The sequence below is a fragment of the Hyaena hyaena genome, unplaced genomic scaffold, assembly GCF_003009895.1.
Source record: "Hyaena hyaena isolate Hyena2069 unplaced genomic scaffold, ASM300989v1 scaffold_87, whole genome shotgun sequence".
NCBI classification, from domain to species: domain Eukaryota; kingdom Metazoa; phylum Chordata; class Mammalia; order Carnivora; family Hyaenidae; genus Hyaena; species Hyaena hyaena.
Genome location: NW_024080718.1, coordinates 2,473,783 through 2,490,897, shown reverse-complemented (window position 1 = coordinate 2,490,897; position 17,115 = coordinate 2,473,783). Strand labels below are relative to the sequence as shown.

Sequence of the window (17,115 nt, the reverse complement as noted above, 5' to 3'; positions counted from 1 at the left end):
ATATCAAACACTTAATATGTGGCAGATACTATATTAAATATAATAATGATTATTAATATAAATATGGTATATATTAGATCATGTTTCCCATACTATTTATGTGCCAGGTTCTATAATAAAGTAATATAGTAAATTCCTTATAAGAATTTTATCACAATTTTCTCAACACCCTATGGCGTGGTACTCTTATTATCCCTATATTAGAGATAAGGAAACGAAGACACAAAAAAATTCAATGATTTGAATACGTTGTGACACTGGGAAACTTAATAACAAAGTTTGACAAATCATTGATTTTGAAGAAGTAGGAAACTGAAAGAATTCTAGTTCTGCCATATTTTAAAATCAGGGTTATTTTTTTCTTGATGTTCTAGGAAACATATGGTATCTGAATCAGTTACACCAGAATCCACATCTCAGCTTTATCTATTTTTAAATCCTGATCTATTCATCACATACTTTCAGAGGACTCAGATTTTTATATTGGGTACTGCATATTTATATATTCTCTTTCTCTTGAGGTGCTCTAAGGAACATACGGATATTAATCCAGCTGTCCCTGTCACTGTGTAAGATAAATACCAATCATAATTTTGTTTCACATGAATATTTGTGCTGGGTAATATTTATGTGATGTACATTCCTGCCACTGATCTAACTTATGCTCAGATTCCCAGAGGATGAAAGAAATTCTGGTACATCCTTTATGTCACCACACAGAGGTGGAAAGTGCCAGAAGACCTTTCTCTGCAAGTCTGGGTGGCAGGAACCGAGACTGAAAAGGCAGCCATTCATCATAGAAACCCAGCGTTGATCCCAGAAGCTTTGCTGAACCAGGGGTTGTTAGGAGGAACTTGAAATGAGTATTGGAAAAAGCATCTGCTTATTTCCTGAGGGGGATAAACTTCCAAGTGGCACCACTAAAAGTAATATATAGATAAAACTGTAGTGTGAGCAATAATATTCTCTCCAGAAGGAATACATAGATATAGCTGTGGTATTCTAGTATGGGCCTCAATCCCCCTTACTAAAGAAATGGTAAAAATAATAATAATAATGATCAGCCACAGAAGCTTAGGGAAATAACCCTGTCTACTCCTGTTCGCATTCTGCTCCTTTCTCATTTTGCTTCTGCACGATCCAGCAGTAATTCTGTTTGCTACAAGCCAGTGCTTACTGCCTGCTCATAATCCTTCTGTTGGGACTGATGTGCTCATTCACTCAGCAGTTACCAGGAAGTCCTACTAATGTCCCAGGCTGCATCCTAGGCACTGGACATACAGAGGGGAACAAACACTGTCTCTGTCACTAACATTTGGAAATTTGTGACTCATCATATAGAGTTTTCATCAATAGTATCTCCATTTCACTGTTAAGGATATCTTTTTAAAATTCAATGTAGTTAATAGAACGGCAAGAAGCAAAGAGTTTCACCAATGCTTATTTTGCTGAATGTGCCTATGGTAGTTGCTCTTAAAATGCATTTTCTATTTTTATGTTACAGCCATAGGGTGAGGGTCTTACAGACGACCCACTTTGCTTAAGGTATGATGAAAAGTATACTAACACTAGGTGTTTCCCTGATACTTAAATCACATTTTGCTTCTCTCTCTATGACATTATATCATGTGACTGTCCCCTGTCCAATGAGGCACAACAACACAGACTTTCTCTCATTTTCCAGAGTCCCCTTCCTCCTGAGAGACATCAATATCCCACGAGCAAATTGGAATCCTTGAAGTCCTCTTGTTCCTCACAGATCCTTGCTCCCCACACACTGATTTGTCCCAACCCAGGGCAGTTCTTCCTCAATATATCTGGAGTCCATGCCATCCCATAGCTACTGATGGATTTTAGTCTCTCACATGTGGCCTCCCTGTCTCTAAAAACCCACCCTACCTTTATTGTTTTGGCATCTGTCTTCACTCCAGTATTTAGCCTCCCTTGTACTTAGGTGCAGACATGGAACAAGTTCTTGCCATTGGAATGTGAACAGAAGTAGGCCAGTTTGGCTTTTAAGAAAGCTCTTTTTCCCCTTCAATCAGGTGAACAAAGACAAGATAAAGTCCTAAGGGCAGCAGTTTCTAAACTTTCTCAGTTGACAGAACCCTTAGTGTCTCACCAATTTTTTCATAGCACATGAAGGTCAAATGAAATATCCATAGTTCCTTTTATTAGGTAGTTAAGTCCATATAGCATATATTGTATCCTAACCACTTAGTAGACATTTGAAAAATAATACATGTAAATTGGAAGAACCAGAATACTTAGTAGTGATATGTGTGTGCTTATTGGGCATTGCACAACTTCTCAAACTTTCAAATCAAACAGTGACAGCCTCATCTCCTGTTCCACATTGATTTTCACATGGAATTCCCTTTTCGTAAAACTCAAAACCCAACTTTGGAAAGATAGAACATCAACAAAAGCAATATAGTATGATCCAATGTTGAGCAAAACTACTTCCAGATAGTAGGTAGTGTTGTGTTCAAAAGATGTCAAGTATGGCTCTCTGCTCCTCAAAAATTTTAAATAGTCCCTGGTGGTCCTGTGAGTTCACTAGGGAACCTCGAGGCACCTTAGCGCACAGTTTGGAAACCAGAGCCATAGAAGATGACATAGAAGAAGAGTCATAAAATGGAAACAAGCATAGATCCCTGAACCATTATGTGGAGAGGAGCCGGCTGCTGATCGGGAACACCCGCCTTAGACTTGTACACGAGCAGAGTAAACTTATGTTGCAGTTGAGCAATTATTCATTTTTTGATTTGTTGACACAGCAAAGCCTAACTATATTAATGTATTACTGAGGTGGCTTGTAGTGGTTCTCCCTGACCCAAATCTAGTGACTTTCTCCCCAATACTTCATGCCATCATTACCAAGTCCACTGTTTTACTGTAATAACAGGCTTACCTTTCCTAAAACTTAAGTCTGAACACTTCCTTTGTTTGCTTCCCAGTCTGTTTTCTACCAATTTTTCCACATGCACCAAACCCTAAATCAGTGTCTCTCAATCTTGACTACATGTTAGAATCACCTGGAGAGCTTTAAAAACATGCTTATGTCCAGTTCCCCACCTGCAAGGATTTTCATCTCATTGAAATGGACCAATTCCTTGAAAAACAAACTACCACAGCTCATCACAATATGACATAGCTCATTTAAATAGTCCTATAACTATTAAGGATAATGGATTTGTAATTTAAAACCTCGAAAAAGAAAATAAAAGTTCAGATATAAATGGCTTCCTTGAAACATTACACCAAATGTTTAAAAAAAATATATCAATTCTGCATAATCTCTTCCGTACAATATGAAAGTAAGGAATGTATCCAATTCATGATATGAAGCTAGCATTATTATCCTGATACCAAAACCAAAGACACTACCAAAAGAAAATTACATACTATATCCCTCATGAATATAGATGCAAAATAAATCCTTACCAAAATATTAGTAATAGAATCTATCAATATACAAAAAGGGTTATATATAATTAGCAAGTGGGATTTGTTTCAGAGTTGCAAGATTGGTTTAATATTAGAAAATCAGTGCAATACACTGCATTATCATATTAAAGAAGAAAAAAACCACATGATCATATCAATTAATCAATGCAAAAAGAATTGACAAAATTCCGACTCATCATCAACTTCCTCAAGTTGACAAAGAGTATCTACAAAAAGCTACAAGCTAACATAATACGTAATGATGAAATACTTAATGTCTTTCCCCTAAGACAGGGAAGAAGGAAGGATATCCACTCTCACTACTCTTATTCGCCATTGTGCTGGAAGTTCTAGCTCATCCTTTAGGAAGGAAAGGAAAATAAAAGGCATACAGATTGGAAACAAATAAAATTGTTCTTTTTTGCAGATGACATGATGGGCTACATAGAAAACCCTAAGGAATACACAAAAGCGAAAACAAAATAAAACAACAACCAAAAAAACCTCCTTGAACTATTGAGTGAGTTCAGCAAGACCACATGATACAACATAAATATACAAAAATCAACTATATATTTATATACTAGCAATGAAGAGGTGTACATCAAAATTAATAACATATTACCATTTGTAGTTGATCCCCTAAAAATTAAATAATTAGATGTAAAACTAACAAAACATGTATAGGACTTGTATGCTGAAAACTACAAAATGCTGATGAACAGAATCAATGAAGATCTGCCTGTTTGGAGAGATATAACATGCTTATGGATTAGAAGACTCAGGATAGTAAAGGTGTCTAGTCTTTCCAAACTGACATACCAGCTTATATACAAGTCCTCTCAAACTACCAGGAAAAAATTTGTAGATATAGATAACAGTATTCCAAAATCTATATGGAAAAGGAAAGGAACTAGAATAGCTGGAACAATAAAGTAGGAGGAATCAGCCTACCCATTTCAAGACTTATTATATAGTTACAGTAATAAAATCTATGTGGTATTTGTGGATGAATAAATACATCAATGAAACAAAATAAAGATTCCAGGAATTGACTTATTTTTTTTAAAATGCAAAAGCAGTTCAATGGAGGGGCGCCTGGGTGGCTTAGTCGGTTAAGCGTCCGACTTTCGCTTAGGTCATGATCTCGCGGTTCGTGGGTTCGAGCCCCGCATCGGGCTCTGTGCTGACTGCCAGCTCAGAGCCTGGAGCCTGTTTCAGTCTGTCACTCCCTCTCTCTCTGACCCTCCCCTGCTCACGCTGTCTCTCTCTCTCCTAGAAATAAAAAAAAAAAAAAAAAAAACCATTTAAAAAAAGCAGTTCAGTGGAGTAAAGATAGATTGTTCAACAAATGGTTACTGAAGCAATTGGCCATCATCTATAGCCCTTTGCCCTCAAAAAATATATGAATCTTTGACTAAGTCTTATACTTTATGCAAAATTTAACTCAAAATAGGTCATAGACTTAAATGTAAACCATAATGTTATAGAACTATTAGAAACTGTAGAAGAAATATAGAAGAAAATTTTCAGGACCTAAGGCTCAGCAAAGAGTTCTTAGACTTGATAACAGCATGACCTGTAAAAGGATAAATGACTAATTGGACGTCATCAAAATTAAAAATGTTTGCTCTGCAGGAGACCTTATTAAGATGATGAAAAGAAAAGCTACAGACTGGGCAAAAATATTTGCAAATCTCACGACCAACAGTGGGTTAGAATCTTGAATATATAAGCAACTCTCAAAACTCAACAGTAAAAAAGTGAACAATCTAATTAAAAATGGGCAAAGGACATAAAGAGACATTTCACCAAAGAGAATATGCAGATGGCAAATAAGTAGACACACACACACACACACACACACACACACAAATGTTCAACATTTCCCACTAGGGAAATGACTCAAATTATGCAGAAATTAAAACCATAATTAGGTATTACTGATACACCTATCAGCATAGCTAAAATAAAAAAAAAAATAGTCACAACATCAAGTATTGGACAGGATGTAGAAAAACTGATCATTCATACACTGCTGTTGGGAATATTAGATGGTATGACTACCTTGGAAAATAATTTAGCAACTTATTAGAAAAGTAAATGTGTAACTAGCATATGACCCAGCAATTGTACTCCTGGACACTTATTCAAGAGAAGTGAATGACTGGGTTCACACAAAAACCTGTGCATGAATGTTTATAGTGGCTTTATGCATAATGGCCCCAAACTAGTGGCAACCAACACATCTTTCAAGAGTTAAATGGTTAAACACACTGTAGTATATCTATGCCATGGACTCCTACTTGGCAATAAAAAGGAGTCAACCACTGCTATGGTATAGAAAATTATACTGAATGTAAAAAGTCATCCACAAAGGATTTATACTGTATAATTAAATTTATTTAGCATTCTTTAAATGACAAAGTTATAAGCATAGAGAATAGGTTAGGGGTTACCAGGGGTTAAGGAAGGTGAACAGGGAGGAGACAAGTGGCTATGGCTACACATATGAGGGAACTTATCATATTGTATCTTGACTGTATCAATGTCAATATACTGCTTGTGATATTGTATTGCAGTTTTGCATGATGTTGCCAAAGGGGAAAACAAGATAGAGGGTCTAAGGCATCTCTCTATAGTATTTCTTAAAATGGCATGAGACTCTATGGTTACCTCAAAATTAAAAGTTTAATTTAAAAATCCATCAGGGGGTATTCTGATGATTTGTTCTGGGTTGATCCCAGGCATTGGTATTTGAAAAGCTCCCCAGCTGATTCTAACATGCAGCCAGAATTGACAAAATCCATATGGAACTGATGGATATACTCACCCCAGAACCCATGTAATCACCTACCACTTACCATTCCTCTGCCTCTAACACCTTCCCTCCATTCACTGAACTGAAGCTGCCTTCAGAATAGCTTAGGGGAAACCCCTCCCAGGAGCCATTCAGAGCACTGCTTGCTCAGCCTGATTAGGGGTCCTCCCAGGCTGCGCCATAACTACCCTTTATTTACCTCTGTCATAGCCCTTGTCACTCTTTGTTGTCATCATCACTTTTCCCCCAGTTTCAGCAACTGTTGAAATTGTCCACTTTGTGATTCTCTGGTCATTTAGCCCCTAAAATTTAGGGACTGGCCAAAAATTAGAGTTAACTCTCTTTTTCTGGTCTAAGCTTATATTTTTAAACAAGCAATGAGGGGCGCCTGGGTGGCTTAGTCGGTTAAGTGTCCGACTTTCGCGGTTCGTGGGTTCGGGCCCCGCGTCGGGCTCTGTGCTGACTGCCAGCTCAGAGCCTGGAGCCTGTTTCAGTCTGTCACTCCCTCTCTCTCTGACCCTCCCCTGCTCACGCTGTCTCTCTCTCTCTCTCTCTCTCTCTTCTAGAAATAAATAAAAATATTAAAAAAAAAAAAACCAAGCAATGAAGCAAGAATGTCCAGACACCAAGAGTTTTACAGAACAAAATACGATTCTTACGCCACACCTTTATTTCATGCAAACCAGTAGTACAAAATCTAAGATGGTCTAATGATGGGTTCTGAATGCCATATGTCTGTGCTGTTTCTTTTCTTTGTCTTCATTCCTTCCCTGCCATGCCATGCCCTTTCCCCTTCCCTTCCCTTCCCTCTTCCCTTCCCCTCCCCTCTTGTCCTTTCTCCCTGTCCCCTCCCCTCCCCTCCCCTCCCCTCCCCTCCTCTCCTCTCTTCTTTTTTTCCCTTTGGTATAGCCAAGGAGATCCAGATTCTGACCAATGCCTGGGAGGCAGACACTGAGGCTTTGCCAGCCTTCCCACTCCAGGTTCATGCTTCTGGGGTATCTGAGGAGATAGAATTCGTAGTGTAACATCCAGTCACAACTCCAATAACTCACTCATGGTGGCATCATTGACGAGTTCTCTATATTCTTTCATAGCAACATTAAGCAGGTATACTTTGGGACCACAACTTTTTAGATCCTTTGCAAGGACGCATGTTCCATTTTTTCAATAGTATTAAATATATCTTTTGTCCAGATAATCTTTTTGCCATTTTTATGGATATTGTAAACTTCATAGATTAATTTAGGGAGAATTGACATATTTTTGATGTTAGATTATGCTACCCACTGGAATATTAGTTCCTAGATGGCAAGGATTTTCTCTGTTCAATTTCCAAACTGTTTTTCAGTTTTGTTCAGTTTCCAAAACCTAGAACGATGCCTGGAATATAGTAAGTGCTCAGCTTTTTATTGAATGAATGAATGGGATTCTTTTACATTTTTTTTTGATCCTATGATCCTGAAGTGTTTTTGAAGTTTTCTTCATATAAATCTTGTATGATTTTCATTAAATTGTTTCCAAGGAGATTTATTTATTTATTTATTTATTTATTTATTGGCTATTGTGAATGGTTTTTTTTTCCTTCTGTTATAACTTCTAACTGGCTGTTTGTTTATATAAAGGATATGTTTTTCTGCATATCAATTATGTAACCATCTATGTTATTGGATTTTCTTATTTGCAAGAACTTTTCATAATTCTTTTACTTTCACCAGGCATCATTGTTACTTTTCTTAAAACTTTCTGGAGTTTAGTAATTAAGAGGATTGAATTATAAATCCAAGGAAAAACAGCAAACAACTAAATCCTATTCTATCAGTGTAATTGTCATTGATTATGTTGACTGAGTACTGATACAGATGTAAACCTGTGATTTCTTTGCTAAGATTATTAAATCTGGTGATTAAATGTCAAGTCCAGAACTGTCTCTCTCCTTGCCAGTTGGGCATCATCTGTTCTCTGTACTGCTTGCTAATTTGGGGATACTACAGTCGTCACTACATGGTCTTCTTAACTTGGGGAGGGATGCTTGCATTTTTTTTTTTTTTTTGGGATGCTTGCATTTTAAATCACGACAACAGAAATTATTACAATGTACTGACTTGTCTAAGTTCCAGTGTTCCACTGGGGAGTGTCTGTCAGTAATCTTTGATAAATAAGTGAATTCATGCAAGTGAATGCATCTTTCATCATCTCTCTTTACCATTACATCATTATGCAAACATTAAACACCAAAAAATACATAAAATTACTGATTCATCTAATGAAGAGTGCAAGTTAGGAGAAAATAAACTCCAGAAGCATATTCCTCCCTCTTCCAACTACTTCTTTTCTCCTGTTCCCTTCAAAACAGCCATAAAAGATTTTGTCAGTCCTTTGGGATCTAGAGATACTTACTTGGCAGTTAACATTCTTGTGATTCAGCGCATTTTCTTGCAACAATATTCTATCTTTACTGAGTTTTGCCTAATTTAGATTCCTCCTTTGTTCTGCTCAGCTAATCCTGATCGATAAATACAGACAGATTAGACAGGAGACAAAATTGTGAAATAGATGTTGCATTTGGAAAACTGAGCCTTCACTTAATATTGCAATCAGGATCATCTCTTCTATGTCCCCCTTACCCCAAACCATGCTCTGATATGCTGGTCTGTGACTCTCTGGCCTCAGTGATGAGGCGGGAATCATCTCTAACTTTTTTTTATCTTTTGAATTTCATTGTCTGGCTCATAGTAGGCACTCAGTAAATTCTAGAATCAATGAATTTACAAATTACTCAATTAACTGGCACATCAATATTTTCTTTCTTTCATGTTATTAAACTAGTTTCGGCTGAGGCCATGATCTCCTAGTTCATGAGTTCAAGGCCCACATCAGACTTGACACTGACAGTGTGGAATTTGCTTTGGATTCTCCCTTTCTCCCTCTCACTCTGCCCCTCCCCTGCTCTCCATCTCTCTCTTTCTCTTTCCCTCTCTCTCTCTCTAAATAAAGAAAATTTTAAAAAATTAGTTAAACCTTTTCTAGATTTTCAGGATTCAGTGAGAAGTCTGGTAAAGACCTCATTTCTTTCTGGAGAAAACTACATTGTCTACATCCCATAAAGCTGAACCTGTGTACTGGTAGCCTGCTTTATGCAGAAAGCATGTTCTTGAAAACTTGAGTAGAAATGAAAAGCTTATCAGTTAAAATTGATTTCTACCTTGCCTGGTATTACTATTTCGTAGTTGCTTCTTTGTACATTTCTGATTGACCTTTGAGATGGGCCCTTACAAAACTACACTTCAGATTCTTCGTGTAAAAATCTGTAGTCAAATGCTTAAATATACAGGATCAACCTACATACTTAGACAAAATTCAGAGTTTTTTTGTTGGACAAAATCATTGAGCATATTATGTCTCTGTAATATGACTAGTCATCAGCTATTATGTAATTCTTATTACTTTAATTACTTAACCTGCTTTTTAAAATAATTTATACCTAGCCTTCTGCCAAAAAGGACTTATAGGGGTTGTTAGGTTGACCTTTTTAAATACCAGTTGGACCTATGTATGTTTTATGTGATGTGGAAGGGATTGTTTTATTCTGTTTTTAAAGGGTACAGGTTAAATGTGCCCAATGATAGAATTTTGTTTCAAAGGCATCTGTTAAGTGATGTAAATGGCCCTGTGCTTTGATGCACATGACAGGAATGTTGACTCTTGAATTTCAGTCATCATTTGGTCTCTCTTATGACATGTAGTGAATGAAGCTAAAATCATTCACACTCTTCCTTCGCTTTTACTTTAAAAAGCAGTAACAGCTCATGTATCCAGGGCCATGAGTGTGTCATGAAAAAGAGTGTGTCCTGGTGTGCTAAAGTCACAGGACTTGGTGATCTTGAAAGCCTTGCCTGGAATGATAGTCAGTATGTTGCTGAGGAAATCAGTGTCCTTACCCCCCTCGCAATCCTTCCTGGAGCACTCTGTTCTCCTTCCTAGATCAGAGAAATGATCATTTCTTTTATTAACATGGTTTGAGTTTTTTTCATTGGCTAGTGGGATAGTATACCAGCAGCAACAATTTTAAAACTTTTATGATAAGCTTTCATATAGATTTTTGAAATGATAATTAACTCTGTTATGTGTAATTACGGAAGGGGAAGAGGTGGGCCAATAACTTTGGTTTCTTAACTTTGAAGAAGAAAATCCATCCTTGTATTTTAATGTAGAGTCTTTGATGTCCTAGAAGTTTATAACTCCTGAAATTCATAACATGATTCAGGAAGAATTGGAAAACTTGAGTTTCCCGTCCCTCCCCAGAAAGTGTGTATGCAGAGGGGAGATAATATAATGGAGAATTCGAAAACAGCGTTGATCATAATGACCTCTGGATAGGTAAATGTTGACTCTACTCCTTTTTACTTCTGAAAGAAAGGATATTCTTAAAGCTTTCTCACTTTCTGTTGTGCCTAAAATCAGAAGATTTGGGTTCCCTCGTGGTGTATAGACATTGTTTGGACAAGATCTGTGAGATCTTGAAATTTTAAAAGTAGAGAATGAGGGATTTATGGCAGTTATCTGGAGATCTGAGGACCAACCCCACCTCACCATACTGTGACACGTTCTGCAAGAAGTGATGTGAGTTGTTACGTGAAGCCACTGTCCTTGTTTTCTAAGATAAAAAACCGATGGAGTCAAAATTATTTTCCTGAATCTGTGGAAAGCTCTCTTCTCTTGTGCCCATTGGCTTATTCAGCTGACATGTACCAGGAACTTGAGATGTGCAGCTGCATGATCTGTGTTATTGTTTAAAATTATTTTGGGGGCACGTGGGTGGCTCAGTTGATTAAGTATGATTCTTGGTTTCGGCTCAGGTCATGGTCTCATGGTTTGTTAGATCAAGCCCTACATCGAGCTCTGTGCTGACAGTGCAGAGCCTGCTTGAGACTCTCTCTCTCCTCTCTCTCTGCCCCCACCCTACTTGTGTGCTCTCTCTTTCAAAATAAACTTCAATAAATAAATAGATAGCTAGCTAAATAAGATTTTTTTGTTGTATTATTATTTAAAACTCTGGTCTGGGCCCTTATCTTATAAGTCTCTATTGTTTCCTTTGGAGTTACAAGGAGAGAAACCAGAGAAAGTCCCTTGAGAATGGCAGAAAACAAAGGGCAAATATTGTCATTTGTATCTAAGCCATGTTCGACCTCTTAATTGTGAACCTAGAGTGAACTACCCCACTGATACCCATTTTAATAACCTATATTGAGATACCTGCGTCATCATTATCTGCATGCACATCTTTATGAGACACACTGCAAATTGCAATGGAAAAGAGGCCACGGATCTTTTCTCACCGAAGGGAAAGTGGGAAGAGTTTATGGGAAGGAAGGAGATCCTTCACCATGCACAACTGCACCTTGTGCTTCAACTCTCATTTAATAAGGCAAATGCTTTTCTCTTAACAGAGGAATTCAAGGGCTCCACCGTGGTTGAGCTGATGAAGAAGGAAGGCACTACCCTCGGGCTGACGGTATCAGGTGGAATTGATAAGGACGGCAAGCCACGAGTGTCTAACCTGCGGCAAGGAGGAATTGCTGCTAGGTAACTGCGTCTCAGGGAATTGTGGGGAAAGGAACACAGGGTGTGATTAATTCACAAATTGAAGCTCCATCAGAAAAGGTCACTAATGAATAAATGACGTTGCCATCTGCCAGCCAGAAGCACACCAGGGCATGTTTGTAGAAGCTTTTCTGGTCTATGCCAGGTTACCGGGGAGCCACCTGGCCCTCGTAAGACTTTAATTTTAAAAAGCCTGTATGGCTCCAGTCCCCAACCATGCCCCTGAACAGCAGACTGGCCGCAGTGGGAGTGATACACTCCGATCGTGTAAATGGACCAGATGACCCGTATCACGGGTACACAGGAAATCGGTTGCAGGGATGTGGGGAGCCTACTGGAGTAGGAAAGCCCAGTTCCGAGTTTCTGAGTAATGATTTTGCTTGTCCCACATCTTTCCTGCTTTTCTAGTTGTGACATTTCCCTTTTCATTAAGGCAAAGATGAGGTTTCCAAAAGAATAGGAAGCATAGATGAGGAGGGCTCACTTCTGTCCTTGTTCTATGAGCTACAGACTACACTAGCTACTGGCAAAGGCAGAATGTCCTGCGGACTGGGTCCAGGGGGACTTGCTTTATAGACAGATTCAAAATTCACTTCAGAGGCGATGGTCAGGCTTCATTAAAAACGAGGTTAAGGTATCTTAAATCCTGGACACCCATAGTCTTGTCCACAAAATCACAAAAATAGTTTTGGAGTTCTTACCTTCCAAAGTATCATTGAAAATAGTAATTAGTTTTGATGATCAATGTATTTGTATAATTTATAAACATAAGTCAATTGACTCATAATCTGAGGGACTCTTTATGAACTAGGCTGATGTCAACACAGGCACCTTCATCTCCTGCTTTTATAACAGTCATGGTCAATCTCTGATGCTAGGACTTCATATTTCTCCCGAACTTTTTCATGTAGCCCCTGAAAAACAGGTAAGTAGAGGGAAGATACCATCTTCAGTTGTATTTTTGCTATAATTAAAAGTAGTACTGGCATTGTCAACAATGGCCAAACTATGGAGAGAGCCCAAATGTCCATGGATGGATGAGTGGATAATGAAGAAGTGGTATATATATACAATGGAGTATTACTCAGCCATCAAGAAGAATGAAATCTTTCCATTTGCAATGACATGGATGGAGCTAGAATGTATTAGGCGAAATGAAAGAAGTCAATCAGAGAAAGACAGATACCATATGATTTCACTCATATGTGGACCTTAAGAAACAAAACAGATGAACATATTGGGGGTGGGGGGAAGAAGTGAGGGAAACAAACCACAAGAGACTCTTAATGCTAGAGAACAAACTGAGGGTTGATGGAGGGAGGTGGGTGGAGGATGGGCTAGATGGAAGATGGGTATTAAGGAGGGCACTTGTTGGGATGAGCACTGGGTGTTGTATGTAAGTGATGAATCACTAAATTCTACTCCTGAAACCAATATTGCACTGTATGTTAACCAACTAGAATTTGAATAAAATTTTGAAAAAAAAACAAAAACAAAAAAAGTAGTGCTGTGCCGGTTATATTCCCAACGACCAAATAGTCATTGTTTAAGGCACTACCATTTTACAAGTTGTAAACCAAAATAATTAAAGATAAGATCTCTGCCCTGAGGGGGCTTATAATTTACTAGAGGGGGTGGGTATGGACAACATGAAAAGCTTGGGAACAATAACAGCATTGCATCATGGTATGGAGCCACAGTGTGAGCACTGTCAGAGAACATGAGGTGGTTAAGTTGCCCAGTGAGTTAGTAGACCTGAGGGAAGATGGACAGCATGGACTTCACGCTGGAGCAGGTGAGGAAAGCTCCCCAAAGAGGAATGATTAGGGCTGGACTTAGGTACAGTACCTAAGCATACATGTTGCTGTTTGGGGCAAGAGTATTATTGAGGGCCCTTATCCATCATGCGAATTTTAAGTACTGTCTTTGGTCTCACTGTCTGCTCTTGCCTTAGAGTAGAATCTGCCTGAAACCCCCAAAGTGGCCATGGTTCTGTTATGGTGTTGAAGAAAGGCAAGCATGGGACTGAAACCCAGTGCTTTCATTGTAACTTGTTCTTTTTTATCAGTCCTGCTCTGAGCATTAAGTAGCAGAGCATGCTGACTCTCTCCTTAGCCCTCAACAAACTCCCAGTGAAGATACTGAGAGCTGGGAAACGTCCAAGAGGCAAGCAGCAAAAATGAGAGAGAATGAGAGGAAAGAAAAAGTCCTGGCATGCCAAGATCTGAATCGTTTGTTTGTAGAGGACCAACTCTTTATGGGCAGAGCAACCAAAAACACAAAACACCAAACACACCCAAAACCTCTTTATTTTATTCCATGTGCCCTTTAAAAACAAAAGAGACAAGGGTTAGGGAAAAAAATCAGAGACGCAAGCAGATCCAGTAGGGGGATATTTCAAAGTATCCCTCCATAGCCCAGGAAGCAGGGACTCCTGCCAGGCAGGCCTCCAGGCTTACGTGCATTTGCAGGAAGGGAAAGTGGGAAACAGAGGCAGGCCTGTGGAGTGGATGGGTCCCCTGAAGCCACATTACCTCTTTTGCAGAAGCGATCAGCTGGATGTGGGGGACTACATCAAAGCAGTGAATGGGATCAACCTGGCCAAATTCCGCCATGATGAGATCATCAGCTTGCTGAAGAACGTTGGGGAAAGAGTGGTTCTTGAAGTGGAGTATGAGCTACCACCAGTCTGTAAGTAATCACAACCCAGGGGCAGAACAGCTATGCCACTTTCATGCCTAAAACAGTTCTCCTTTTTTTCCCTTTTGGCATCATTGTCTTATTACAGGAGTAACAGAGCACAGTTTCTTGATATTTGGAAATTATTTGAATTGATATACCTATAGCCCACTCCGGAAGAATCAAAAAGAGCTTGGATAGCAATAAGATTATACAGGACTCATGTTCCATGATCTGTGTACATCACCGTTTATAAATTCTGCACATTAAGTTCCATCCAGGCTTTGTACTGAGTGACTAGGGTTAGGAAAAGCATGTTTAATGTGCTTTGTGTTGATTTTTGTATACTTATGTTAATTTCAGCAGCATAAAAATTGATTTGAAACACATTCTTATTAAGTAAAAATAATAGTAATGTAACAAGAGTAGCCAACACATTTTCAGAGCTTACTAAATGTCCGGCATTATAAGGAACCTTACTCCTACACTTAATTCTCACCATAAGGAGTGTCAGCCTAGCAGAGCTGAACTTTGATGTCAAATAGCCAGGTTCAAATCCCAGCTTCACCTTTAACTGTGTGCCTTTGAGGAAGTTGCTCAAGCTTTCTGTGTCTCCGTTTTCACATCTGGGAAATGGGCATAATATTAGTTCCTACTCATAGATCTGTTGTGAAGATTAAATGAGTTAACATTTGTAAAGCAGTTAGAACAGTACCTGGCACTATAAAAACGTTTGATAAATAATGTATAAATTAGCACTATAAGACAGGCATTATTATCGTTATTATTCTCACTTAGAGGCTTGAGTTAAATATCTCTCCCAAATAAATAGGCAGCAAAGTCACTATGTGAAAGTAGGCTCCCTGACTCCAAAGTCCATATGCTTATTCATTGTGACATATACTTATGCTAAGTGTTACTGCAGGCCTGAATTTAAGCTATGCTCTGCCAGCACCATCTCTCCTATTATTAAGCTGTCAACGTGGATGCTACCCTGAGAAAGCCCTTTGCTTTTCTGTGCCAGTGAGGACTCAGAATATTAATCATCGATAATAACTCATTTGTTCAGCAAAGACTTACTGAGCGTTTGTTACATTGCAGCCTCCACTCTGTACATCGGTGCAGTTTACATTTTGACAAGGGAAGACAGATAACAAAACAAGACCCCAGTGGATAGGTTAACTAGATAGCATGAATGCTGTGAAAAAAAAAAAGAGCCAGGAGAGGGATTGGGAAGGTGGGGAGAGGTGTGGGTTTGCAGGTTGAAATCGGGTGGTAAGGAACAGCCTCACTGAGACTGAGCCAATGACTTGAAGTTGAAGGAGGTGAGAAAGCTGGTTGTGCAGATTTCTGGGGGAAGAGAACTGCAGAAAGAAGAACAGCCAGTGCTGAGATCTAAGGCGGGAATATACTGGGGTTGTTGGGGAGACATTACGAGCATGCAGGGAGACATTCAGGCCTGCAGTAACACTTAGCATAGTTTGGCCGGAGCAGAGTGAGCATGAAGAAAAGTAGGAGAGGAGGTCAGAAGTGTAAAGGATGAGGTGTATTTGTAGGCCATCGGAAGGAAACTAAGTGTTGCTCTGGGTGATAGAGGATGGCATTGTATGATATGGGGGCAGGAAGCCCATGGTCTAATTCCTATTTTCAAAGGCTCCCTCTGGCTGTTGTGTTGAGAACAAACTGCAGTGGCGAGAGTAGAAGCTGGGAGACCAGCTGGGGGGGCCGTTGTCATGATCCAGGTGAAAGATGGCGCTGGAGATGGTGAAAAGCAGTTACATTCTTGATCTGTTTTGAGAGTAGAGCCAACAGGACCTCCTGATAGATTTGGCGTGGGTAGTGCAGAAATAGAGGAGTCAAAGACCACCTGAGATTTTGAGCCTGAGCAACTGGACAGATAGTGTTGCCATTAATGAGGTTGGGCAAGAATGTGGGCAGGTCTGATTTGTGAGGTGACAGTCGGAAGAAGTTCATTGTTTGAAATGCTTCAGTGGCGGTGTCTGTTTGATGTGCAGAGAGGAAATGTCTAGAAGAGAGCTAGAGATGGGGTTAGGAGTTTGGGAGAAAAACCTGGGTTGGAAATGTACATTTAGAGCAATGGGAATTCGAGAAGGTGTTTGAAGCTTTGGGACCAAGTGTGAGCACTCAGGGAGTGAGTGTATATGACCAATTGTGAGTTCTTATTCTTAACATAAAACCTAACACCGAAGATATAATGGTGTTTTTATAAAAAAAATCAATTGAAGTCTGTGTTCAAAAACCTCCCTAACACTTTTCATTTTCAGCAAGAGTAGACAGTAAAATTGAGCACTGAGACCTTGGACTGTGTCACTAGTTAAATATCAGTTTTTCCCCCTTTCCAGCTTTGTGACCTTGGGCATGTTATTTAAGTTCTCTGAGCCTTAGGTTTTCCATCTGAAATGGCTATAGCAGATGTAAAATTTTTGTAAGAATTCAAGGCTATAATCTTGTGAAATATTTAGATCATCATTATGTACTCAGTAAGCCATAGAGCCTATTAGCCATTATTACCATTATTATTATTATTACACTGAAAGTACTGT

At 39.0% G+C, this 17,115-nt stretch overlaps 1 protein-coding gene across 1 annotated transcript in view; it reads left to right on the top strand.

Annotated features, from left to right (window-relative positions):
• GRIP1 (glutamate receptor interacting protein 1) overlaps positions 1-17,115 on the top strand; it is a 224,165-nt gene that overhangs the window by 64,945 nt on the left and 142,105 nt on the right. The window contains exons 4-5 of the mRNA XM_039234294.1: positions 11,719-11,854; positions 14,418-14,563. Coding sequence (XP_039090225.1) covers positions 11,719-11,854; positions 14,418-14,563 — 282 coding nt within the window. The remainder of the gene's footprint in view (positions 1-11,718; positions 11,855-14,417; positions 14,564-17,115) is intronic.